Source organism: Aphelocoma coerulescens, chromosome 2 (genome assembly GCF_041296385.1).
Source record: "Aphelocoma coerulescens isolate FSJ_1873_10779 chromosome 2, UR_Acoe_1.0, whole genome shotgun sequence".
Taxonomy (NCBI): domain Eukaryota; kingdom Metazoa; phylum Chordata; class Aves; order Passeriformes; family Corvidae; genus Aphelocoma; species Aphelocoma coerulescens.
Genome location: NC_091015.1, coordinates 106202358 through 106230270, shown reverse-complemented (window position 1 = coordinate 106230270; position 27913 = coordinate 106202358). Strand labels below are relative to the sequence as shown.

At 42.0% G+C, this 27913-nt stretch overlaps 3 protein-coding genes across 5 annotated transcripts; 1 reads left to right on the top strand and 2 right to left on the bottom strand.

Annotated features, from left to right (window-relative positions):
* Positions 1–77: 77 nt before the first annotated feature.
* TDP2 (tyrosyl-DNA phosphodiesterase 2) lies at positions 78–6311 on the bottom strand. 2 transcript variants are annotated; one of them, XM_069004299.1, is made up of 7 exons: positions 6010–6189; positions 5848–5936; positions 3783–3950; positions 2668–2759; positions 2090–2208; positions 1535–1705; positions 78–721 (listed from the first exon to the last, which is right to left on the bottom strand). In XM_069004299.1, exons 1-7 carry the CDS (start codon positions 6187–6189, stop codon positions 440–442), a joined length of 1101 nt encoding a protein of 366 aa, XP_068860400.1. In that variant the 3' UTR covers positions 78–439. The 2 variants fall into 2 exon arrangements, with proteins under 2 accessions (XP_068860400.1, XP_068860399.1); XM_069004298.1 differs by having other exon boundaries at positions 5848–6311.
* Positions 6265–19109, top strand: ACOT13 (acyl-CoA thioesterase 13). Of its 2 annotated transcripts, XM_069004301.1 has the most exons (4): positions 6265–6348; positions 9330–9514; positions 18648–18700; positions 18925–19109. In XM_069004301.1, the coding sequence occupies exons 1-4, from the start codon at positions 6268–6270 to the stop codon at positions 19056–19058; spliced, it is 453 nt and encodes a 150-aa protein (XP_068860402.1). In that variant the 5' UTR covers positions 6265–6267; the 3' UTR covers positions 19059–19109. The 2 variants fall into 2 exon arrangements, with proteins under 2 accessions (XP_068860402.1, XP_068860403.1); XM_069004302.1 differs by lacking the exons at positions 18648–18700; positions 18925–19109 and adding an exon at positions 11640–12333.
* On the bottom strand, positions 19096–26614 carry C2H6orf62 (chromosome 2 C6orf62 homolog). The gene is made up of 5 exons (XM_069004300.1): positions 24413–26614; positions 22417–22593; positions 21740–21862; positions 20877–21011; positions 19096–20387 (listed from the first exon to the last, which is right to left on the bottom strand). The coding sequence occupies exons 1-5, from the start codon at positions 24539–24541 to the stop codon at positions 20262–20264; spliced, it is 690 nt and encodes a 229-aa protein (XP_068860401.1). The 5' UTR covers positions 24542–26614; the 3' UTR covers positions 19096–20261.
* Between the last annotated feature and the right edge of the window lie 1299 nt (positions 26615–27913).

Genomic DNA, 27913 nt, shown 5'->3' with positions numbered 1-27913 from the left:
AAAACCACTTACAAAAGACAAGGTTATAAAGGATAATGGCAACAGTTATAAAATAAACAATGACGGCACAATAAAAGTAGTCTTAAAATACAAAAAAGCAGCCTTTATTATGAGATCATAATACATGCCAAAATAAGTGTCTTTTAAATCACTGAGTATGTTTATTTACAGGTTTTTCCTGCCATTTTAAAACTAGAATGTTTGGTTTTGCAGATATTGTTAAAAATAAATATTTTAAAACGTGATTCAAGAAAGGATGCATACAATGAGAAAAGGGAAACCTGGCTTGAAATGAAGCCATTCCTGCAGACGCCAAGAGCAAAGAACGTATTAGAGTTGAGAACTTAAATACGCCCTACCTTAAACTGAGCGCATAAAATTTTGTAAAAACAAGAATAAATCACTTAAAAACTAATACTGCAAGCCTTTTCTTCTTTTTTTATAATATAACATCAAAATTACACAGAATACCCCAGTGATCACTAGGAAACCTGCCACAGTCTAGTTTTTCCAAACCTATTAAGTCCATGCTTCGTGGAATAAAATGCCCCCCTTCCACTGCAGGCCGGAAGTAAACACGGTCAAACCTCATCTTGCACTTGTAGGCTGCATTCAGGTTGGTGTTGGACTGCGTGTCCCAAGTGTAGCGGCAGTGCTGAGGTTTATCCAAGAACTCCCACACATCCTTAATGTTGTCAGGTAAGTTACCAAGTTTAGTAACCTGAAGGCAGAAGGAGGAAAAAAATTCCACAAGATACTGAATTCACAAATTGTACCTTAAAAAAATACAACTGAGTCGCCACAGCATTGCTTTTTTTTCTGCACAATGTAAGCTGTTAAAAATCAAAGATCTTAGAGATGTTTCTAAAGTATGGTATTTCTCCAGATACTCTAAAGCATGACCAATTCCTGTAGCACTTTCTATATCCAAAAAATGTTCCAAAATAAATTTTCAGCTCTGAAATGTTGAGGTATAGGGGTCAACACCATGTTTCCTAAACCAGTGTTGTTCCAGTTCACTGCAATGGAATTTTATGATAGGGAGAGCTGAAACTCTGACCTTCTAGGAATAATGCACAAATTTCACTTTTAGTATCAGAAGCCAAAAACTACTTCTAATTTTGAATGTCTTGATTACGGGGGATTAAGATCTATTTCTCCAGAGCACCCTCTTCCTTCATTGATTCTACAAGCTCTGAGAACTGGAGAGTTGAACAAGTAAAGATGAGGTTCTCAAAATCAGAAGATGTTTTTGAAGTCAAAACTTCCATCAAATCTGCCTGCACCTTCTCAGATATAACTACTGTTAATACAGCATTTTGTTACTGGGAAGGGCTCTCCATATAAATCACCTCAGCCATAACAATGCTTACGTCTACATACTTCTACTTCTACAGTCCCAAATTTTAAGAATAAGTGTTGAATACCTCTGTTCTGCCTAAGCAGGTAATTTCTCATAAAGACAGCAGAAAAGCCTGAGAAGGTTTTGTCAGAATACCTTCTCTAGATAGCAAAGTTGCTTATTTCTATTTACCTCGCTGTCTCTGAGGTTTGTATCCCCTCCAAATATAACAGTGGTGGACTCAGACTCCTTCTGCATTTCATTTAACACTATTTGCAGCTGCTTTATACGCTCCTTAGAGTGATTTTTGGTGCTCTCCAGATGAGAGGTCATAAGGCAAAGCTCAACACCAGAGACGCTCACCTATGTGTGAAACAAAGAGGCAGTATTACTACCTGCATCACAATAAGAAGCTCAATGACAAAATCTAATCACAAAGCAAATTACTGAATGACAGAGCTCTGGCTAATATTACACATACACGTTTTACATTGAAGAAAAGGGGCTTACAGAAGGATACAGGCTTTTAGTCTTGTTTTCAGAGGTTATGAGACTTGAAAATAAAGTATGGTAAGTAACTTGCATAAAAGATTTGTCAGTATCAAATGCAACTGGGTTTGTATGCTTGGAGAAGAAGTTTTTCTGCTGTTTGAGACTGTCACAGAGAAAAAGCCTGTTCAGCCTTTCTTGGGATTTTTTGTTTGGAAGGCAGAAGTACAGCTGTTTAGTACATCCTGACTCACTCACATGCACAACCAAAAGGTTCCTGTTCATGGCAGTTGTTGGAAAAGGTATTATCTCATGCTTCAGCAGCTTCACTCTTGATTTCTTTAACATTATGACAGTGAAATACTCATCTATGTTACCTAAAGAGGACCAAGGAAAGAAAGGTTTGAGGATATCTTCTGCTGTGCCATTAGACAGTTAAGGTTCTGAAAGAGACCTTTTTACCACGATCTGTGAGAATACATTGATTTTTAAGTCATTAGTGAAAAGTTGCGTAATAATGGTCTGATTTTTTCAGATGTTTTAAATGCAAATACTTAAAAAACTACTTATGTATGGTACTTTTTGGCTACCCTTGCTACCAGTCTTTCAAAATGCAGAAAAAAATACAAGGAAAATGCTAGAAAAGCAAGCTTTTCACATGCATAATTTGCATCAAGCTATATGCTGATGCCAAAACACAGAAACACTGAGTGCTTCCCTCTTCACTTTACTCTTTATGTTCTTTAAAATGGTTGGAGGTTTTGGCAAGGGAGACAGAATATACCCAAACTTTATTTTCTGGTTTTTGTCTTTAGCAACTGAGGGTTTTCTCTTACCCGGAATAATAGTGTAATTGCCTGCTTTCATCTGGAGAAGAGAGAGATGTGGTGGGATGACCTCCTGTAAAAACACAACATCTGGACTGTATCTGAAATCAGCAAGGCAAGAAAAATTTCAATTAATGACTGAGAAGTAGTACTGCAACACTCTGAGGCCACAATGGAACAAAGTCAGGGATTTCGGGTGCACCTTGCCCTCATTTTCCTAGATTTTGTAAGAATCTGTTCTTTAAAAAAGAAAAAACTATCTGAATTGTATTTAGCAGCATGTAGACATCACCATTACTAAAAGGGAGGAAACAATCATTATTATGAACATGAAACTGACATGGTAATAAAATGCATGACTTCCTTATACCACGACCTTGCAGGTTTCACATACCACATACATGAGGAATTCAACTTAAGCAGCTGCAAAATAGCTTTGGGACATGTTCTCCTGAAGATTCCAACCACCCCAGGTTAACAAAACCAAGTGAAATTTGATTTATTTAAGGGGTTTCTGCTGTTTTGACAGGAAATTATTACTTGTTTAAGCAACTTCATCTACACAGGGAAGTTACTGTATTAAGATAAATCAGTTTATGTCACTGTTAAATTCCTCATCAGTATATTCCAGGAAGGCTCCCACTGCTATAAAGGGTAAGCACAGATTCTATTGCTTTTATATTGCACCTTTTTTTTGATAAGGCAACTAACAGTAACAGCAAGAGAAAACAATGCACTAAAAAAATCTTTGCTGCTGTTTCAGTATGCTCTAGCATGAAGTTATTCACACTACTGCAAGTTTCTTGCAGTTTTTCCCTTTTCATGTATGGGATACACGTATGAAGTATGTTTGTAATGTACAATTGCAACTTAGTATTGCTCATTATGAGACTTTTAAAAGCCATCTCAAAATATTTAACCTCTGGGACACTGCATAGGTTCACACCTCTTACAGTCAGTATAACAACTCTCAGCTATTCAGGATTTTTAAGGTGATTGTACAGTTTCATCTAACATTAAGATAACTGGGGCATGAAGATTTGTAAATACTTAAATCAAGAAGCATTTTTTTTTCCCCTGTTGAATTCAGGTATGTGACAATACAAAGAGAAGGCTACACTTACAATGCCAGGTACGTACAGATCCCTCTAGCTCGATCTTTCAGATTTCCTAGATCCAGCCCATCAATGTTCCAGGTGATCAGTGAGAAGCTGCTGTCGTCTTCTGTTTGCTGCGAGTCTGCACTACCAACACCAGCATTACTTGTAGTTGCATCTGCTGTGAGGTCAATGCTAAAGAGAGAGTGTACTTGTTTTGTCACCACGCATAATACTAACCTACCTGTGATTACCTCCCATACCTTCTAAAGCATGTATTGATCTCAACATCATTGAAAAGCACAGTAACTAAAACATACAGGCTGCAGTCATAGAGCTGTGCTACACAGGTGAAGTAAGTGGTTCTTCCTCCTCCTTATAGACACAAGATAACATTTACCATTCTGGTTTCAGTTAGTCAGATGGTGACCAATGTAATCCAAAGCACTTGAGTAGTTCAACCCTTTCCCCATAGTCCCACTCTTTCCCTGTGTCCTTCAGGAACAGGCTGCTTCAGAGTGGATTCCCCACGGGGTGACAAGTCCTGCCAGCAAACCTATTCCAACATGGGCTCCTCTGTCCACGGGCTCACAGGTTCTGCCAGGAGCTTGCTTCAGTGTGGGCTTTCCACAGGATGACAGCCTTCTTCAGGTATCCACCTGCTGCACTGTAGGGTCCTCCAGAGCCCAGGGAGTACTGCACCTGGAGCACCTCCCGCCCTTCCTTCTTCACCGACCCTTGCTGTCTGCAGGGCTGTTTTCAGTTCTCTCTTCTGCTGCAGTAGCTGTTGTACAGCAACTTTTTAACCTTAAGTACATTATCTCAGAGGCACTACCACCATCGCTGATGGGCGCAGCCTCGTTCCGCAGCGGGTCTGTCCTGAAGTCAGCTGACATGGGCTTTGTCGGACACAGAGGAAGCTTCTGGCAGCTTCTCACAGGAGCTACCCTGTAGCACCTCACTATCAAAACCTTGCCAAGCAAACCTGGTCAGAATAATGTTGATAATACACTGATGTTTTTGCTGTTGCTAACTTACCCCAAGACAAGGACTTTTCAGCTTCCCATGCTCTACCAGGTACATAAGAAGCTGGGAAGAAACACGGTCAGGAGAGCGGCCCTGAACTGGAAAAAGGGATATTCCATACCATAGATCATCACTTTCAGTGAATGAAATTGGAGGGGATTGGCCAGGAGGAGCCAAGTGCTGCTTAGAGATGGGCTGGGCATCACTCGGTCAGTGGTGAACAACTGTACTGTGCATCACTTACCTTTCTTGGCTTCCATTTCTCTCTCTCTTTTTGTTATCTCCCTTGTCATTACAAATTATTTCTATTATTATTATTATTACTAATTTTATTTATACTATAAAACTGGTTTTACCTCAATCTATGGATTTTATCTTTTTTCTTCAAATCTCTTTCCCTCCCCACTGAGAGGGTGGTGGTGTGTGAGGGTGCCCAAGTGAGTGGGTGCATGCTACTTAGTTGGTATCTGGGGTTAAACCGTGGCAGGCAGAGGTCTGGAAAAGTTCAATTCCACATGCAGATCAACACATTCAGTACAGTGTCCAGGTGTGCTGGGAGATTGTGTATGTAAGACACAGATCTTACATCTTAATTTTCACAGGTACATTTAACAACGTGTGCATGTACACGCCAAGTTTATTTATAGAAATATAAATATGCATACATCTAGTATAATACAAATATGCATAAATTACACATATACAAATGTGTGTACGGTAAAATCTCTGTATATGTATTGCTGCACAAGACGAGGCAATGAGAAGAAAATGTGCCTGTGCCTTCAACTAGAGGCTCGCAATCCACCAACCCAGAGGATCCACAGAGGGAAAATGCAGCCCAAAAGCCTGAGAGCCTCTCAAAGGGAGAGAAACGCCGGGAAAGGGTGCAGAAAAGGAACAGGAATCACCTGTCTCGGTACACGTCAGCTGAGGTGCGATGCCAGGCGGGAGGGGAGCGCGGCACCCCAGGTTACGCCTCGGGGAACCTGCCTGCACCCGGGGAGGCTCCGCTGCCCGACCCCCGTCCCGCCTCCTCCTGCCACATCCCCCCGTCCCTATCACCTACCAGCTGCCGGTGTCCGCGCTGCCCGGGGCCGCCCCGCCCGCCGCCGCCTCCGTCCCCCGCGGCGGGTCGAAATAGGCGTTCAGCGCTCTCTGAAACACAGGGGCGGGTGGCAGGGCAGGGCCGCCGCCGGGCACCCCGCGGCCCCGGCGGCCCCGGCCGTACCTCCATGTGCCAGTCGCTGCCGGCCAAGAAGCGGCGCGCCACGGCCGCGTCGCTGCTGGTGATGGCGGCGAACTCGGAGCACAGCACCTTCCTCCGCTTGGCGACGTGTAGCGCCTCCTCCTCCTCCCGGTTCTGCCCCGCCGGCGGCGGGCTCGGCGCCGCCTCAGCTCCCTCCTCCATGGCTGCGGCGGAAGGCGGGATGAGGCACCGCCCGCCGGGGTTGCCGTTCCGGGGCGCGGGCGGTCAGCGGGCGGCAGCATGGGGTTCACGGTGGAGAGCCTGAAGGAGGCTATGAAGTACATGGTGGAGTCGCAGGGCTTCGACCGGGTGCTCCGCAAGGTACGAGCACTTGGAGGGCAGCTCGTTTATACGACCTTCTGTCGCATTCCAGAGTAATAGGCTGAACCGGGATCAGGGGGTTAGTCCGCCGGGGCTGCAGAGGGCCGAGCCTCGGCGGGGCTGCGGGCTGCAGGCCCGCCGGTGTTTCCCCGCATGGCAGGCCTCGGAACGGGGGCGTGTGGCCGTGGTGCTAACACGGGGTAGAAAGCAGAGTTGCTATAATAAGAATGATAACTCAGTTGTTATTCAGTAACTCGTTAGATACCTAGCTGCCTTCCAGCAGCTCTGTGAAGGTGACTGTACTGCATAACCTTCAGGAGTCATTCAGCAAGTGGCATTCTTTCCTTCGCAGTACATGCGAAGCAGCTTACTTCCAGGACAGTGAAATTGTGAAATAATCTTCTCCCTGTTTAAAATTAAAAAGGTAACTCGTTATGACATCTCACAGCTCAGCCTGAAGTCAGCCTGAAAGCACAATGCACACCCCAGTGCTCTCTGAATTTCTACGCAAGGCCTTACACTATACCTTCCCTATACCTCCTGGTGTAAAGCAATGTAGTTGACTGGTACTGCTGCAGTGTCATGCTGATGACATTATGCTCAAAGAGAAGTTGAAGTTACTGTTCATTTACATGGTAAATTGTGTAGTATGCGGTAGTATAGCTGCTATGTAGTAAAGTTCTGTGAAGCAGTTTCAGTGTTCTCATTAAATTTTCCCTTTAATTTTTACTTGTTTGTGTAACTGTGACATGGAGTGATGGAGTAAATATATCTAAGAAAACCAGTCATGTAAAGATTCATATACTTTGCTTTGTGGAGGAACAAATGTTATAATGGAAGCAGTGCTTTTGTTGACAGCTCTGTGATCTGATACATTTAATAAGAAATCAGCTGTTCACAAAGTAATTCTTACAGTCGTGTTTTTCCAAGACGTGTTGGTGAATATAAAGTTTTTTAAAAATGTATAAAGCTTTAAGAAGATGGTTTATTTATAGAGTCCATTTAGTTCCTAGTCACCACTTCACTGTCATAACTTTACACTCCTTTTAAATCCTGATAAGTGGTGAGCAAGTATTAGCATTTCAGCTCGTAAAGGTAACTGGCTGGAAGTGAGCCTTGGGAGACAGGCTTCCTATCTTGCTCTGGAATACTTTTAGATTTTTCCTGCAACCTTCTAGAATTAGGATGCCAGGAACCTGATGATAATAACAATAAAAGTACAGTTGCGTTTGAATTAAAAGTAACTGCCGCTTTTCTGGGAGATACCTGAAATCTCTCTTACCATAACTAAATGACTCAAGGTTTTTCATATTCTGGAGAAGACACATTTTAGTCTGAAGCCTTTCATCTCCAGCCTCAGACTTAGTTTCTGGTTTAACTCCAATGTGGTATCTACACAGGGTTTAGTGACTGTGTGTTTAAAGCCTGGAAGCTGAAGCAGTGTGCTGTTCCCCGAGGCAGACGCGTGGGAGGACAAGCACAGCAGGGCTGGGAGAAGCACAGACCTGCAGCTCTAGCTGAGTAGGTCCTGGAAGCGTTCAAGTACTGAACTATTTTCATCGAGGAGAGCAGGCATGTAGTGCCAGATCAGAGCAATGACAAATGGGACCAGATGCTTTCCTCGCCTTGCTGGTGAGTTGGAGCACCAGTCCCTGACGGGAGTGGAAGCCATCTGCTCCCAGCGTTGAGCATCAGTAAAGTCCTCCTTAAAAATTCTGTCAGAAGCCTAGGCCTCCAGTGCAGTGCAGCATGCCTGATTTAGGACTTGGGGTTTTCACTGATAGAGGTGCCGTTTCTGTTTTAGGATGTTGCCTCAGTAATTTCCTCTCAGTTTAATCCCAGCTTTTTCCATTAGAAGATTGTACTACATCATCACTGATTTAGTAGCATTTGTCTGCAAAATTTGGATAAACTTTGGCTTATCAGAAAGGGTGAAACAGAGCTCTTACATTGCATTATAAATAAGGAACAGTGAAACTAGAAACATTTCAATCTTAATAACTTTTAAGATCAAAAAGATTTAAATCAGCTCATAACAGAATGGAAACATTCAAGTTTAAAAAAGCCCTTGTAAAAAACCTGAAAATTAGTAGGAACAAATATAAAATATGTCCACATTTCACTTTCAATAGCCTAAAGGCACTTCAAAGTCTTAGTTACACACGTATCTATAGATGTGGAACTTACCCCAGTTTTGCATCTCCTTTCAGATTTTGAATATAGTGCTACTAACTGAAGAAATTCAAATACAGATTTTAAAATTCTGAATTGCAGTAACTTCTTGGTCTCAAAATTCCAGCTTCTTTTGCTGGTTACAGGGGGAAGCATGGTACCGTAGGTGAACTGTAATTCTGTATTTCCCACTTATGGGCTGGAATAAACCTGTATATGCAGATAATGATGCTGTAACACTGTGATACAGCCTTGGATACTTCTACTCACAGATAGGAGTTTCCCATCAGGGAGGCCAATCTGATTAGTATTTCTAATGCTCATTTCAAAATAACTGATTTTTACTGAGGTTGTTCTAATATAATGATTAATGAACTACTGGTGGTCTCCTTTTCATTTTGTGAGCTGACAAATATGCCTTCACAACTATGGTACACACAAATACTCAGAGCAGTTTTGTGTTCCCTCTAATCTGGCTTTTCACTCACAGATTAAAGCTAAAGGAAAACTGAAGACAGTTTCCTCCTAAGGAATTCCTGACAGCATAGCAAGTATTGAAGTTTTGTTAAGCTGTCAGTTTAAATATTTGTCTGCATTAGAAGTACATATTTTTCTAAGGCAGCAGTCTTCTGCTCAAAATGTATGGAAATATCTAATGGGACAGTTGAATTACTGTATTTCCTGTCTTTTAATTTGTCTCATGAGTCCAGAGTCAGACAAGATTTACTTTCAGTTTGATTGAGGGCAATATTAGGTGTTGGTGCTGCTTGTCAATAAGCTTTTTATTCCTTTTTTTTTTGGTTATACAGATGAAACTTCAATCTGCAACTCCTGGAAAAGTTGTTTGTGAAATGAAAGTAGAGGAGGAGCATACAAACAGAGGTGGCACATTACATGGAGGTTTGACAGCCACCCTGGTGGATGTGGTGTCAACAGCAGCATTGCTGTACACAGAAAGAGCAGTGCCTGGGGTCAGTGTGGACATGAACATCACGTAGGTATCATCCACCATGTTTACTAAAATATGCTGACTTTCCTTCCCCTGTTGACTCTACTGTACGTCATTTCTGTGCTGTGGCACTCATTGAAAATGTGTGTTTTCTTTGGTTTCAGAAGTCCTGTTTATTTTTTAATTAAGGGGGTTGCGTGTGTATTTTTGGCGACTGCCATTTGAGTTGGACCTTCTTAAGCTTTTACTTGTTACATGTGTTTAAGAGACAGTGCCCATTCCTTCATAGAATGTAAAGGGATGTTGATATGTGGTCAATTTTAGTCTTAAGAAATCGGTTTGGTTTCAGTTTTCACTTGTGCAGATATGTTAATGTCTCCTCAAAACCCAAGGTCTAGGGTAAGCAGCTTTCTATAAACCCTTTTTTAATATTAGTCCATAAACCAGAGAAAAATATTAAAGGAGGAAAGAGTTTACCTCTGTTGTGTGCTCATATAGAGGGTGAATTACAGATTGAATCAGAATTTCTCAGTGGAAGAAGATTCCTTTGCTATAGGTTATTTTAAGGTAGTTTTATACTGAGAATAGTTCTTCCTGTAATGAAAATTCAAAGTGTCTTAAAAAAAAACAGTTGTTCTGAAACTTTCTTTGATCATGCTATTGCGGCTTGTCAGCTTTGCTTCATTACTTTTAATGAAGAGATTAGGACCAATTGGAACTGAAGAAATCCTACTTGGAATAACTAACACAGAGCAATAAAAAACTTTTTTAAAAAAAGCTTTATAAGTGTGTGAGGAATGATCTGTATCTTTACCAGATTCCCTCCTTTCTCTCTCAGCACCTTCTGATTTCTCCACTGGATAGATGGGATTAAGCACCTATTTAAGCTTCATACTACCACTGTGATGACTAGGATCTTACTGGAAATTAAAACCTAAAATTCTCCTATGATTATGGGTTTTCCCTGCAGTAGTATAACAAGAGGCCAACATCTGAATTATTGACACTATCAGTTATGTCCACCCAATTACAGAAGGGCTGAAATCTGAAGAAAGTGCTGTCTTTGGAGGTGATCCAAAATTACCTTTAGGCAATGTTACATGAAGCAATATTAACAGCCTTTTTTAACTTGGATTACTGCCTTCATTGAACAAGTGAGATTGGATATCAAATATTGTTATAAGAACTTTTTTCCTTTTTGGGAAGGAGCTTTTTAAAAAGTTGTCATGAGGAAGCTATTTCAGTAATGGAAAGAACAGAGAGAAACAGAAGTATTTTTTTTTGGTAACCACAAGAGGATCAGCAGCAGCTTCTGGAAATGAGACAAGGCTGAAATCCTGCCCTTGTCAACCAATGGAGCTGGTGCTGCATCAGCGTTGGGCGTGACTGACATTCTTGTGACATGGCGTCGTGTATAAAAATGGACTGGTTGATGAAATTTATCTCAACAAGATTAACATCCAGCAATTTTTCATTTCCCTCTGCAGTTCTAACATTTGAATATTGTTCCCTTACCTCAGATCATGGTTGGATCATGTTCCTCCTAATTCTTTCCAGGGGAATTCTTTATGGGGAAATTTCTTCCTATTCCCTGAAGAGTGTGTTTTAAAAGCACACCCTCCTGCTCATGTAAATAAAAACAAAGAGTTGTCTAATGAATGGAAACAGCATTTGAGGGCTGCCCAGATTTCCGTGACTTTCCTCTAACCAGAGTATGGGAAACAGTTAACCTATGCTTATGATTCCATACAGAAATGACCTTCTGGAGCTTTTGTAACAATGACATTTTGCAGAGCTGAAGCAGCCAGACTAGTTTAGAAAGGCTGTAGGGAGCCAGCAGTGGTTGGAACAGGACTTGGAGCTGAACTTTTAACTGAAGTCTTGGATACCTCATTGTTTCTGTTCCAAAATGGACTTTTCCTCAGAACCAAGCCAAAGGGTTTCTTTCTAGCCTCCATTTTCTCAAGGAACTCTTACACTTACTTACCACTGCCAGTAGTTAGAGGAGCTCAAATCCATTAAGTAGGGGTTTGCAAGTCAGCAGGCAGACAGAGATGTGTCTTTATTACCCACTTCTGCTAATTCCTTCATGATAATATAAAATGCAGGAATATTTTTGGGTTTATTCTCTGTACAGTCTCTTACCTGTTCCTTTTTTTATTCCTTGAAGATACACTTCTGCTGCTAAGATTGGAGAAGAGATACTGATTACAGCTCAGATTTTGAAGCAAGGAAGAACTCTTGCATTTGCCACCGTGGATTTAACAAATAAGGCAACAGGAAAGTTAATTGCACAAGGCAGACATACAAAGTTCATAGGAAATTAATATGAAAAAGTATTTTAAATAATAATGTTGGACTTCAGAATCCCAAATAGAATTATTTCCTCACTTATGCAATATCATCCGCACAAAGTTGTGATAGTCTCTATCAAGTGAATTTGTCTCACTTCTATAATAAACGAACAAATTTCTTAATTACCACCAGAATTGCTACAAGCCTGGGTTTGGGATGAACAAGTGTGACAGCATAGGGAGGCATCTAGCTTTTTTTGGTCAGGATAGCAGAAGGGAAGAGCCTTTGGACCAGCCATATGGTTTACCAGCACGACACTGTTTTAAGAGATCTGCTTTCTTTACCTGTGGTGTCATGTGACAAAGCAATCCTGTCTTCAGGCCTGTTACAGTCACACTCAAACTCTACTAAATGTGGTTACAAACTGTATCTGTTCCCTAAGACGGTAGTACAGAGTTCCTCTAACATCGTGCTAAGCTGGTTTGAAAGGGTAAAGCAGGTTAATGCAAAATGTAATTTACTGATGCTGTAACAAATCAGGAAGTATTCAATAAAGCTTTCTGAAACTACCTTTTTAAAGATTGTTTCATAGTTTTGTAGCCTCTTTGCACTAAGTAAAAGCTTGCCAGCATAGACTGGTTGAGAGAGGGTGTGGTGAAACCTTTGTATACAAATTCACCTGAGATGCCATCATCTCCCTCCGATCCCTGCATGTGAAAATGCAGTTATATCTTGTGGGCATTTCACCTCTACCTACCTGAGGTTGTGGTTATATTTGTTTAAAAATCATTAGCTGCATGTTAAAGATGTAAAAAAATAATTTTGGTGAGCTTTCATTCAGGCTAAGGCTGTAGATTATCTGACCTGGGTTGAATGTGGTAGAGTTAAGCTGCTGTTCATCAGCTGATAACTAGTATCATCTTGCACTGTTGTGGACAGGCTTAACTGCTTTTTTCAAGCTGTTGACAAATGATTCATGGTAATGCTGTCAAGCTGCAATAAAAACAGCAATGCTTTGTATGAAATGCGTGTTTTTCTCCTCTCACAAAAAGCTAATCTACACTAGTCACTAGTAAATGGCATGCCTAAGTCCTTTTTGTTGTGGAAGTTGACTCACTGTCTTTAGTCATTTGACTTTTGTGATGAAATGTGCAGTTAGGGTTTTCTTCTGTGCATTCCTAAACCTAAAGAAGTAATTTTCAATGAATTAGGTGACCTGTTTGTGCAGACTGATTTTGAATACAGAGTTGTACAAGTTTACTAATGTGTCATCAGTCTTTCCAAAAGGACTTTTAAACAAGTAATATGAGCAGATAATTAACCCTTCAGTGGAAGTTGTCTAAAAAATACCTACAGTGGGCTCAGGCTACCAACATGTATTTTTGCTGCAAGTTTTCATGGTATATACAGTCTCAAAAAAGCTTTTTCTCTGGGGCCATCTCAGAAGCATACACGGCTTACTTGCTTGTGGCTAGTTGAACTTCTAATAGTAGCAGCCTCTCTTCAGCAGTGCATTCATAATTGGTTTTCCCCGAGTACTTGCACTCACTCATGCGCAGAAATCATCCCTGAATTCCATTTAAAGAAACACAATACTTTGCTGAAACAGTTCTGCAAAGGTGCTTACTACAGCAGTAACCTTTTCTGGTTTAAATCTTTGCTTAACAGAACTAGATGCTTCAGTGTATGAAATTCTCACTTTACAGCTCCCTCAGCCTGGAGCGCTGTTATGAGTCTTAAGCACCTCCAGTTCCTCTGCAATTACTTGGATGAGCAGAGAGGATCCATCAGAGCAACTGGACACACTTACTGACTTTGGAAATTGCTCATCTGGTTATATTCCTATTAACATGTTCTGGCATCTCCAGTCATCTTTTTTCTCATTCTTAAGGTTACCAGTTTCCTTACGTGTGTTACTCATGTAATAGAGTGCAAGGAAATAGAAGTGGACATTAAAACTGCTCCCCTCCAACTGCTATAAATCCACCCCCTCACTGGAACACAAGAGTGATTTCGACTTGTTACCTGAAATAAAAGGCAGAGGGTGAGAACGAAGGAGGTGCCAAATTCAATATGTGCCAAAATACTGAGAACACTCTCAGCTCTACATGCTGGGGCCGCTCTGTCCTTGTGTAACTGTCCCACTGCAACTTAACATGACTTCCCTCAATTAGCGCTGGCTGCCTCAAGAACCTATCAGAGTTAAGTGGTCCCATTCTATCATTTAGCATTCATCATATCTGCATAATTACAACTGAAAAGCATCCAGGCCAATTGAGAGTGGCAAACCTCAGCACGGAAACAACAGTATCCTCCTGTTCCCATTCAAGCCTGGCAAGGACTGTTTCAGGCTGAGAAGGAAACGGAAATAAACCTTCCTGAAGTAACAAGTGAATTCTCCCTTACAACAGACTATTCAGCACAGTACTTTAGTACTGCCTAATTAATAAGAGGGACATCATTAATATGCAGGCCAGTTATTTCAGAAGCAGTTAATTAAACTGATTATTTTAAGACAACCTTGTCTGTTGTCCCTCACCAGCAGCATTATGTTGACCTCGTAATTTATTTCACAACTTAACTCAGGCACAGAAATTATCTTAGAAGGAATTGCCACCATTGAGCTTGCCATTGAGAGCAAACTGACTTAATACTTGGGAGTGTTCTTTAGACTGAAATCAGTAACCTTTGTGTTGAAAAAATCTATTTTACCTTAGCTGAACCTCAAAGAAAGTAATAGAAACAAATTGCCGTAGTAAGGACAAGTGGTACATGGCTCCACCTGACATCAGAACAAACAGACCTCCTGTGGGGTTGACCTGGTTCCATCACTGCAGATTTAAGCATAATTCCCTTACAAGCAAGCAAATAAAGTGATTTCATGAGCTCATCTTGTGAGTCTTAGTAGTATACCAGACTGCATGTCCAGTAACTGACAGACAACTGCAAGTATCATATCTGAAAAAGACACCAGCCCTCCCATATTGCAGTTTGTTGTGTTTTGGGGTTTTAAACATACTGAACACCCAAATTATACTTAGGTCTAGATGTCTTTTCTTATGGAGACCACATGGTGGTATGAAACATGTTGAGGAACAGTTTGTCTCTCTCAGTGAAAGTAACTTCAGCTTCCCACTTCATGCAGTACCCTGGCCAGCCAAGTGTTCCATGCTGGTTTCACGTCACTGCTATTGCACAAATGCATTCAGACTGACACCCACGGGCTTGCACTATGTACAGCTGTGCTTTACAGATGCCTTGAGAAAATAAGGAATCAGAACAGACTTGTTCCCACTGGCACTTGAAACCAGGGGTCCAGATGCTAATCAGGGCAAATACAGATCACAGATTAAGATGCAGTGAGAAGCAGTTTAGTCATTACAGATTCCAGCTCTTGGGAAGACTCATCTTGTCACTGATAAAAAAGGGAGAAGGTAAGGAAGGGCATCCCTGCTGAAACACGCTGAAATATCAGAACTCCTTGTTAGTCTTTCTGGTCGAGCCACCCATCGCAGGGGTCTCATGGTGGAGCTGCTGGTTTACAATTCTCAAATTCACAAACATCTCCACCTTAGGGGGATGGGGGGGAGGGCATGGATGTGAAGTGAATTAGGCTGTTAAGTAACTGTTCTGAACAGCAGCTCCAATCTGTTCAGCTTCATTGACTGGCTCTGAGCCACTGCCAGGGCATAAGGAAGAATTTCCAACTGCATTATATCATTGACAATTTCAGAAATTTCCATCTGCAAAAAAAACATTTAGCCAGAATCCCCCAAACCTCTCCCTTACATCATTGTCCATAGGAATGAAAAAAAACCCACTCAGATGTCTATTTTGCTACTTGAGATCAGGAACAAGACGATGACAGTTATCACCTTTGTGATTCTAAATGCATTCACTGAACGACTGCTACCACCAGAGCACGATCCCAAGCTGCTGTGGTTGTGAGACACAGCAGCACATACAGTTCTTGCTTAAAAGGGAGTAAATTACTTGCCAGCTTTTATCAAACAAGGCGCATTTACTATCCTTCAGGAAAAAAAACAGAACCAAATTAACTCCACCAAAACAAGAAGACCCCTATTTTTGTTAACTAAGACAGTACCTGGAGCTTGTACCACTGTAGTAAAATTCTGGATCTTTGATTTCTTTTGCTTAAAAGCAGTAGCTGCTTGAATAGATTTCAGAGTCCAGAAGAGCACTTTGTTTAGTGGGTGCTCTAGCATACAGTAATTGTGCTTAAATTAAGGGACCTTTCCATATGTAAATCCTTCCCAAGCAGAAGTAGGCCACAGATATCTTCAGCCCTAAAAAGCATTTCAGTCACCCAAGCAGAAGAGAAATGACTTAGCTTCAGTTAACCTGTAGAGCTGATGCAGCCCTCCACAGCATCTGCCCTATCCAGTGAGCTGCACAAGCTCCTTCCCAGCTGGGGTGCACAAAGCAGGAAGCAGCACCTACCACTGCAGACCTTATGTAAAGGGTTTTAATAGTGTTTTGTCTCATTACTTCACTCCAGAAAGCTGTTCCGGAATCTGTAGGCTTACACAGCTTGTGAATTTACCACTGCAATAAATGCAAAATGAAAAATCTGAGATGATTTTCCGGGCTAATAAAAGTAAATACCAATTAAGAAAACTCACATGGCATGTCTATTTGCTTAGTGGATGTAAATGTACTCTACTCACTCTTCACTTCAACTATCATGCTCAATGGCAGAAACCTTAATGTAATCTTAAATGAAGCCTCCAACAGTCCATTAGACTAATCTCACTATTAAGAGGCAAAAAACCCTTCAGTGACTTCAGTCTCACTGTTCAACTCCCCAGATCCTCATTCAACATAAGCTGGTGTTCAGTAACTGCAAGTAACCTAAATGGCTCAGCAAACAAGTGCGAGAAAAAGCAGTATTCTCCTGGCAGCAGAACAGGAGTGGGAAGGGAAGGATGCCTGCAGAGCTCACAAGCTGCAAGTATGTGCAAGGACCAAGAGTTTATGGCACTTGTATCACATTTTAAGTAATTTCAAAACGAATACATTGCACCTTAATGTGTCACGGAAAAGATGTGGTCATTCCCAAGTACCATAGTGCAGCCTGATCCTCGGGTTTGGATTTTCAAAGTACAAGACAGTAGGTCTTTCAGAAATGTCAATTTTTTTAAAGTCTAGGTAATTTTACAAGTTCTGATTTTCATCTTTCCACCTGCTGTTTTTCTCAGACTTAACATTTTGCAATGAAAAAAATGAACTTGCAGAGAGAGATCAGTACCTTTGATCTAAAACTTCCAATGCTCAGAAATTAGTAACCAATTCAGTAACCAATTTTTTTTCTTTTTTAAAGAGAAGCACTGACTAATCCCAGTGTGTTCCTACTACCTGATACATCACTTAACAGATAAATTTTCATGTTTATAAAATAAACACTAAAGCTGCAAAATAGCTTTTGAGAGGGAATTTATACTTTGAGACAGTCATCACAGTGGGCATCAACTGCAAACTAACTGCAGGCCTGTTATATTTTGGCAGTACTTGTACAGCAGTTCTGTCCATCTTACCATATTTTGGTAACTCTTGCACAGCTTAAGAAGCTTAAGTGAAGAGAAGCTTCATAGTCATGTACAGACTGTAACATTTAAGAAGCTTCTCATCATTCAGGAAGCACCTGACACAAGCTTCCCTTCACCAGACAATTCACTGACATGTATTTAACAATTAATGGCCTTCTGACTACTTAATTTATGCCTGCCCCCTTGGCACTTACCCAGGTCTCATGATAAATCCTTAAGCAACAGCCTGGTTAAAGTCCCATATTCAGGTGCAATACTGAGTGTATTTCAATTCTTGGTATTAGTATGTCCAAGGCAGCCACACAAGCAGTTGACAGTAGGTAGTAATTAAAATTATTATGAGGGAGCCTTTCTGTATTTACAAAAAGCTCCAAAAATGAGGTGCACACCATCACAAACTGTGCTCTGGAAACATTAGTTTTGTGAGATAAAACCTACACTTTGAAAAAAGTCTACCAAAAAGCCATTAACGTGATATAAAGAGGGCCTGAAGCCAAAAGCTAGGTATTATGAACTTCCATTCACTTCTGAAGGGCATTTTGCTAAAGTAACTCAGAAGAATATTCTGAGATTGAACTAGAAGTTCCATTGAGAAAGAGTGGAACAAAAATTTAATCTCTTCCCTCAAAAGCCAACATGTTTAAGGTGAGAGAAATTCTTCAAAAGATGCCGAATGATACACATGATACATATATTCCCCAAGGTTCTCATACTCTGAAACCTGTTGGTGCCCTTTATCCTTTTTTCCCCACTGCTTAGACAATGCAGATGGTTCTCAACTCGCTCTGATAGCACAGCAAAAGCGTAAGGTTTGCTAGCTGGGTAGTATAGACCACATTTAACAAAATTAGTTTTCCAGTTTTTTGCTTCCTCTAATCCTAACTGTGTTCTCCCAAGAAAGCATGGCATGATTCATCATGAGGAACAAATGAGCAGCCTGTCTTATGCACTCTGTACAAAACTAAAAAAAGGAATTAAACTGAACAAGTTGTTTTCCTGTAATACAGACAATTAAAGTTAAAATCCATATGATTACTGACACTTGAAAAGCACTGTACATAGCGGCTCAAGCCAACATCCTGAGGCTTCTTTCTAAGAAAACCAAAATTCCTAATGCAAGCGTTAAGTCCTTTGCTTTGCTCATCAAGGTAACTACGGCCCTATTCTCAGTGAGGTGAGATGATGTCCAGAATGACAAATTAAAAACAAAGGATGGCACTTAGGAATCAAATTCCAAACTCCTGAAACTTCAATGTTCCAGACCCTACGAAACTTAGTTCAAGCTTCATGTGGACACTTTGTATTATGTCTTACAGATCATTCCAAGAAGAGGCACCTAAAGTTGAGACATTTTCAGGACTATTAGCAGGTATGGTGGTTACTAAATATTTTAGAGTGTCTTAAAATTCTGAAGAGCAGCATTTTCAAGGTATTTCTTTATAACTTAAGGCAACTATGAAAGTGAAGTTGGAGCTTTCAGGTGGGGTTTTTCTAGGGCGTTTCATATTAACCTGTAGGAACTTATAACCAAAGAAGTAAAAATACGTATGCACCAATACAGTAAGATACTAGTAATGCCATTATTTCTGACAGGTACTTTTCAAAATGTATGGCCCACATTTGCAAGAACACCTCTGCCACCGATCTTTGCTGATCTTAACGTTTTACAGTCTGTACATTTTCAGTGTTTGCAGTGGGTGACACTGTTAAGATGCAAATTACTATGAAAACTCAATTAATAGGATTTACATAAATAAAACCAGCCATCTTTCACCTAATTTATTTATTTTCCATTTTTTCCAATTCCAAACAAAAGCTAAATACAAGTTTTAAACAGGTAAGCACTAGTTTTATCCAAAGGGAGTAGGCTTATGCAGTTTTACTCCAGTAAAGTACTCAACCCTTAAGCAGAGCCTTCTTTGTCATCAAAACTATACAGTAGTCTTCCTTTTATCATTGCACAACCTTAAAATGTTCTGTCAGAACCAACTTTTGACACTCCAAACACTATTTTACATTGGTTTATAATGTCTATTCCAAAAGAAAAAAAAAAAAACAAACCTCGTCAGGTTTTCCATAAGAAATGTTTTAGAAACCAGTATTTCCTGCACAGTTCACCTGCAAGTTTACAAGTCTCAACTCTCAAGAAAAAATAATCCTCTACCAACATTGTTTCTGCAGCTATTATTCTACCTTTTTTTGAGCTGCTTTAGCAACTTCAGACTCCAGGTCTATTTCATCTGTATAAATGCATTCAACTCAAAAGAATACCTTCATACCGTTATACAGCAACTTGGGGAAAGAGATCCAAAACAAAAGTGCCAGTAAACTTAGACACAGCCCAGCAAAATAAAAGAGGCAAAAAATGCCTATACATTAAATGAGATGCTTTTTTTTTAAAGAAAGATTTCTTTCCCACATTTACTTCCTATTGTAATAGCCACTTCTTCGTTCATTAGAATGAATGATAGTGCTCTTTGATACAATCATAAACAGCAAAGCTGTAAGGCTTTTATACCCGTTACATTCACTTCTCACCCTCAAAATACTGATGGTTAACATTAGAGATGTTAGGGGGCATGACCAGCACAAATGGGAACACCACCACAAATGATCACCTTGTGCTTTCAGAAACATTTGTTTCAATGTACAGTCCCTTCATTTCACATTTTAGTAAGATGCTGATGCAGTGCAGAAGTGTGCAGAGCATCCTCTCTTTCACAAGGTCCATGCAGAAAACATCTAAAAAAAAAATTGCAAAGTTCTGAGATACAAATGATTAAAGAAATCCAGGATGATCAAGTTTCACAATGTATAGTGTTCTGAACATGAGTCCATTTTCTTCTGAATTCTGAAAGAATAAAGTGGTGAGGAAAAGTGAAAATCCACTGCTGCGTTCTGTGATCTTCCCCATTTTGCTGGCCAGTACCTTACTCTGGCATGTAAGGACGGAGGTGATCCTCTATGGTGCCAACCGTCCAGTGAGTGAGCTGCTCCTGTGGCAGGTACAGGCAGATGCTGCATAACTTGAAGATTGTAGCTTTGTTTTTTGGAGTCTAGAGGCAAAGAAAAGATATTAATCCTAGAAGTTAACTAAGGACTAATAGGCAGATCCCACAGATACTTAAAATTCACTATTTCATACATATAAACAGCCTGACCCTTACAATTAGTCTGCAAACTCTAATGCATAAAATGTTTTCACTATTTTGTTCATTCTTCACTTGAATTATTTTCTGTATTGTCACCCAAAGCAATGTTTTAATTTTCCCTAAACACTGTTAGGCCTATTTTAGAACTTACTTAATTTTTAATACAAGAACATTAATTCTATGTGAACATATATGTGGCCCGTAGTTATTTTTGCATGTATGAATCCTATTTATAGCGTAAAGTTTCCTTTGAAACTGCCAAAATGCAAACATGAATGCATGATCAGTTTTTCTACTTGAGTACCTTTGCAGCAAAATAACTCATGTTCCCGAGAACAAAACACTTTTTATGACTAAAACACACTTGTTAAGACAAGGACAAAAGAAGCTTACCTGCAAGTGCTGTCTGTCAATGAAGAGAAACACTGACTGGCTAGGGTTGTTGACAACAATTCCAGTCTTGTCCTTTCGGCTCAGAACATGCAGAAACTGTTTTTCATAGTCGCCATGCTGAAATTCAAACTTGGCCTACATGATGTGAAGAAGGAGAATAAACTATTTAAGATAAATCTCACGTGTAACCCATTAATTTCTTTCAATCTGGGGCTTTGCAACCACTTTTGTTCTTTCCTTTTCTGATCTAATCTGAAAAGCAGAAAGTGGGGACCATGGCAGTGACACACAAGAGTCTTGACACAATTTAAAGAATCTCCTAATTTCATTCTGCCAACACTGACATTAGCCATTGCAATGACATTAACAACCCAAAGGTACAACTTCACCTGCAGCACATATAAAACCCAATCTACCTTCCTGTGGCAGATGATCCCTGTGCAACCATTTCTAGGCAAAATTATAATGCAAAGGTTCCATCCATCTCACTTTTCCATCTAATTAAATACAGCAATTTGGACTACTGACAGAACCTTAACAACACCATCACATTTAGACAGAGATTCAATTGTACTAAGAGGCACATCTAATCCACTTCTACAAATACAAACACACTATATGCACTTATACATACGTGTCATTTGCAGAGGCCCTTTGGAAACTTACATTTTGGAATACAACAGTGCATAAAGACAGGAAGCAGAATCTGGCATTAAAAACATTGACTGCTTTTTAAATAAAACCAGGACAGCATATTTTTCTAACATCCACAGAACTCGCATACCTTATCAACTTACTGGTTAAAGAGAACACTCCCTCCAGGAATAAGTTAGTTATTGAAGTCAAACCCCCAAACCAAATACCTGAACAGGCCTAAAGGGTTCATCAGATCCCTTCCACCGAGAGAACAGGAGACAGACTATCTTCTCAATATCATTACGAGGCCATAGAATGAAGTCCATCTCCTGGGTACAGCCGATCACATCCTGTGAGCAGTAAAGTTCTGTACTTACATTCCCTCCAGTAGTCAAAGACACAGATAAGCAACTTCTCTATACAGGCATGTACTTTAGAGGTGATACTTATACAACATTTGTTTGATTTTCCATTTGTATTACTCATACCACAACTGAAGTCTTCCTTGCTTTCCACTGAATTTTAGTATCAGTCCCCACTTAATATAAACTACAACTTAAGGAAAACATTAGCAAAGACTGTCTTCCAATATTCATAAAGCAAAATCATTTAGTTGTACAGCAGGAGTTGTTGCAAGAATTATTAACACATGCCTTCTAAAAGACAAAGATGGCAAGAAGATACAATTCCCAAGGCATATCTCTGAATGAGACAAATGAAAGGTAAAGCTTAAGAACTACATATTTAAACAGTATCAGAACTGTTACTACACCATTGCTACCCTTCAAACTAGACCCCATAAATGAGAAAACAAAAGAAAGAGGCAGGATTAGCCTTCAGATTCACATGGAAAAGCACAAGTGTTGAAAAATTGTAATTCAGCAAGCGTAAAAAGGAGCCTTACCCTGCGCATAGACTGGTAGCGGGGTGCATGGAGCTGTACTACATCCTTCTGCAGAAGCTCTAAGGAACTTTCCAAAGAATAGCTGGAATCCCGCACACCTTTCAGGATATTTTCTTCATAGTTATTGGTCATGACTGGTATCACTTCAGACACTTCAAAAAGCGCTGACTTTTTCTTCTAAAAAAACCACAGATTACATTAAGATTACAATCCTTTCTAGGAAACTATAGGTAACAGTTTATTTCAGGATTTGTGATTTTCTGTATAAATGTTTAAAGTACACATCACACAGGCCTGGACTTCGACACAAACCATGCTAAATTTACATGCAAAAGTTTATAATTAAACAGAATCAGACCAACAACTTTTTATAAAAGTTGAACAGGTTTTTATAGTTCTTCAAGTAGAGTACATGATTTTGGGATGACCAAGAGCATCGCAAGCTTCTCTGCAAATATCAAGAATAACAAATTTTTTCCCTGCTTTTCAATTTTTTACAGTTGACCCTTTATGAAAAGTGAAATCTTTCAATGCTACATTCAGTGACATCAGGTGATTGAGATCCCATCTGAAGTTAGCTATAATCTCCTCAAAGGAGGACTATTTTAATTTGCTAAATAACTTTTATACCCACTAGAAATATTTCAGCATCTCTCAAGCAAGGTCAAGACGTTATGAGGACATAAAATCACTGACGCTCTATGTCTGTTTCTCACAGCTTTTTTACAGCTCATTAGAAGTCTTGACCTACTTAAGAGACAAAGTATATTTTACCAAACACTGCTCCACTTCCCTTCCTCCCCCATCAGAACAGAGGTTAACAGGCAACTATTTGCTGACCAAGCTATCTTGAGCTAACCTCCTACTTTAAGCAAACTGCTATGGGATGGACATCTTCAGTTCACTGTGATATAAGCAAATATAAGAGGATTTAAAACAGGTATTTGCAATTAATTTCTACAAAGCAAACAAAAAGTAGTATCAATGTCCAACTGTAAAAGACTTAAAGCTGTGTCATCTAAGAAAATCTAACTGTTGCCACTGCTTAAACAACCATTTCTATGTTACTATGACACAGTACCCAGAAATTATACCCCAATATATCCATCTGTGTTTGCACTGGAACTGACAAACAAAAGCAAACTGAACTCAAGAATTTTAAAGAAGCTTTTTCAAGGAAAAATCTTCATTAATAACACCTACTTATTACAGCAAACACAAAAACTATACATTTGAGGGGATTAAACGGTTTCAGAGCTCATCTACATGCATTTTGTGCATTATGTACTCTGTTGCCCTTTGCTTCTATCTTCACTTCCTCATCGTTTGTTCAGCACATTCACTTCCCATAAATACCTACTTTTCTTAACGTTCTGTGGATGAAAACTCTCCCACAATTGCGGGTCTATAGCTGGCTTTAGAAAGACCCAGCTCCCCTCCCAGATGTGCAGCATCCAGCAGCAGAGGAAGCAGCCAAGCATATGAAGATTTCCTTTTTGCCCTCCCCACTCCCTTTCAAAATGACAGCAGCAGTTCCACATGTGCCTGCGCACTTGGGCCATTTCCACATCACATTTTGCGACTTCTCCCTTCTACTGCCAGGTCTTCCCTTCTGCTTTCACCAGATAAGCACAGGCGGCAGTCGCCTCAGATTCCCTTCACAACTCAACTGTTCACAGTAATTGTGCAGGTCAGACCCCAATTAGGCTTAACAAGTTACAGTGTTAACTTTGAAAAATATCTACCCAATACAGAAGCTACCAAGTAACCATTTAACGAGGCACTGGAACCCTCTGCGTTACAAAACTACAAAATACAAAGAGCCAAAATGACAAACACGAAGTAAATATTACAGCAACTAGAAATTTAAAAAATAAAAATTAAAAGCCAATGGAATCTATTAAGGATAAAACATTCGATGCAATCAGGCAGCAAGACTTTGCACAGAACACTTAACGTGCAACAAACGCAGACACACACTTTAAACCCAAGTTACCTTGTCTTTGAACACAAAGGCAATGTACATCTTGAAGTCAAACTGGTCAGCTAAAGATTCTTTTTTCTTTCTAAGCTGAGCACGAAGTCTGTTCAGAGCTTGTTTCTTCCGGGAGTTTGGGTCCCCCATTTTGTAATACAGGTGGTACTAAAGCCTTTGGAAACTGTCGCTAAACTATGGGCACCTTTTCGTAAGACTTAAGTACAACAGAAACAAGTCGTTTGATTCCTGCTAATACGACTGAATAGATCAAACGCTAATGTAACCCAAAATCGCACCTCAGGCAATATTTTACGAGAATGTCGTATTGGAGGGGTCAAGAAACAAAGAAAGTAGTTGTCCAGCCATGGCTGGACAAGAGGTTTTACAATAAATCAAGAAAAAAAACCCAAAGAATTTTGAAGATAAAAATTTGAACAGTTTAGCGGCAGGAATAAGTGGGTAAGAATGAAGGGAAAAAAAAAAAAAAAAAAGAAAGAAAACAAACCCCAAACAAATCTTATCACAATTTACGTGTACAATAAAAAGCAACTGGCACAAGCCCAATCCATGGGGGGGGGTACTTTTGCTCTGCTTACAAAAAAAAAAACCCGAAGCTGAAATTACAAATTGCGTTTTACCCCAGCCAGATTCATGACTCTACTGATTATTATTCTCAGCCTTCCACTATTGCTATGTTGCCCGTCTTTTTCTTTAGAATTATTACACTTGGTGGAGAGCAGAGAAAAGGGTGCAAAGGAGGAGTGCACAACCCGGGAAGTATGACATTTCTCTGCCGCCAACAATAACAAAATCAACTACAGACAACACAGCGCTGGTTTGCAGGGGAGCAAAGAGAAAAGACAGCGGAGTCATTTCTAACTTCATCCTGCTCATCATTGCCCTGAGGCTACTGCTGCCGAAGAGGAGGGGGATCATGATGGCCATTGACAAGGGGCGGACAGGGGTTCAAAGGACAGTATTATCTCACCGAGAGACTAAAACCTGAATCAGTGCCCCAAACTCGGGCTCCCTACCAGTGGGAGAGCCCTACATCCCCCGACACCTCATACACTCCCTGGGCTGCTGATCCCCCGGGGATCCTTCTCTCCCTATCTGCCGCTGCGAGCACGGTCAGCCGAGGCTGTGCATGGCCGGCGCTCTTGACTTTCCCTTCGGCTTCTCTCAGCACGCAGGGCGGCCGCGCCCGGGGCAGCGGGACACCCACAGCAGCACCGCCTCTCTCCCCTCTCACTTCATTGCCACGAGTCGGAAAACATGGACTGTGGTTTGCTCCTGCTTTTCGGTGACAGAATTTTCTGCGAGGCTTTTTTTTTTTAAATTGCAATCTAGGTTGCAATTTTAAACCTCTAAAACACCCTCCCCCGAAAAAAAGCAAATCCCCAATTATCAGGTTATTTTCTTCCTCTCTCCAGACATTTTTTCCCCTCCCCAGGTGTTTGATTAGTCGGGGTTAAAAAGTTTTTAGGTTAGCAAATTCGTCGGACCAGTTTAAGAAGAGGAGGGGGAAAAAGTATTTCTCCCCCTTCTCTCTCTGGAGAGAAAGGAACAAAAAACAAAGGAAAACAAAAACAAAAAAAAAAAGGGACCCCTCCCAAAGCTTCCCCCCCAGTTAAGCAAGAGACTGAGAGGCTCCGACGAGAGCCCAGGACCGTGGCCCGCTCGCTACCCGCAGCCGGCGGGCGCAGGAGGAGCAGTGGAGGAGGCGGCGGCGGTGCTGGCAGCACGGAGAGGAGCCATGTCAAGATAAAGCCACGAAGCCGCGGAGCCCCCCCATCCCTGCCGCAGGGGACACGGTGACCGGGCCGCCCGCTCTGCCGCTGCTCGGCCCCGACCTGGTCCCCATAGTCTAGCTCAGCGCCCCGGGGCCGGGGAGTGGGGAAATGGTGGCGGACAGAGAAGGAGGAGGAAGAGGCGACGGCGGCGGAAGGAGGAGGAGGATGAGGACGCTGTCCCTGCGCTAGCGGCTCCTACGGAGGAGGGCGGCGGGCATAGAGAGATCCCGGAGCGACGTCCAAGGAGGACCGGGACGAATGATGAAAGGGCTGAGGAGAGCCGCTTTTCGCCCAGATGGTCCCGGGACGTCCTCGAGGGCGACGGCAGGAGCGGGAGTAGAGAGCGGGAGTGCCTGTGCGTCGGCACAGAGCGAGCGCGGAGGCGAGCTGCGCAGCCACCACCAACCCCTCAAAATGGCAGCGCCTGAGTCACACAGGCGCCGCCCTACCCGCATCGCCGGCGCGTACCAAGCACTCGTGCCTCCGGGGGGTGGCGCACTGTTGTGGTACGGGCATTAGAGCTCAGCCTCGGTAACCACCGTGGGCATGCCTTGTCCGGAACGGCAGGAAGGAGAGCACAACACCGGCTTGGAGCGTCCCCGAGCCCTCCCCGCGCCAGGAATCCACGCTGCCCTGCTCTTTCTTCCCCTCCACCCCCCGGTCACGCCTCGTGTAACCACCTGCCCGCCCCGCACGGTGCCCGCGGGACGAGGACCCGGATGGGGCTGCTCAACGCGGTCCTGGGCGGGGGGGGAGTGGGGTGAGGCAAAGGGGGAAGGAGGGAACACCTTCCCCCCCACCCCCGCCCGAGGCGGTATCCGCCCGGGACAGATCTCCTCCCTTCCACCCGACGAACGCCTGATCCCCACATTCCGTCCCATTACGGGAATACTTAAACTTGTTTCAGCCTTAAGCGTGGTGATGTTATCGGTAAACAAGTCTTGTAGTGGGATATTTTGTGTAATTGGTCCGTCGGGGTTTGTATTCAGCCCGCCCCATGTATGCGCAGTAAAACTGTAAATAAAACAACAATTAAAGTCCAACATGTATTCAAAGCTGACATGGCGAGGGGCTTGTCTGCTGCACTGATCTCCCCACAGCAGCCAGGGTGACAGTCCGTGTTCCTCCGTGGCGGTCGCAGCGCTTCCCGAGGAGGTTGGCTAAGCTTTATAAATAACTAATTGCTGTTCCAGAGACACAGACCTAATCCTTGGAGAGAAGTAAGCGGTTTTATTTCTGTACTACAAGGACAGGTTTATGCCCTCCTTCCCTCCCCCGACTCTGGAAGGAGGGAGGAATGGCATGGAAGCCATGGGAGCGAAGCGAGGAGGCAGCCCGCTGTTGAGCGCTCTCCCTGTGGGCAGGCCCAGGGCGAGCAGGAGGAATTGCCATCTCAGCACCGGGCCCGGGCTTTTGCTGGCCCGCCCCTGTGCCTGGCCTCGGGCGTGCCAGCGAAACCTCGCCGTCCAACGTGCCCGGACCGGGGGCGCTCCCGAAGAGCCCAGCAGTGCCGGTTCGCACTGGGGAGCCCAGGGGCGGTGACCTGCTGGTTTGTGCCACAGCAAGGCGCAGCCTGCCAGGCTGGGTGAGCGCATCTCTCCCAGCTTTCCTTGGAAGCTGGTGCCTGTGACTCACCGGAACGGCAGCGATATTACAGAGATTACAGGCAGAAGACAAGTGCGGGCACCGTCTCTCTCGCTTGATCGTGATTAAAAGCCCATGTAGC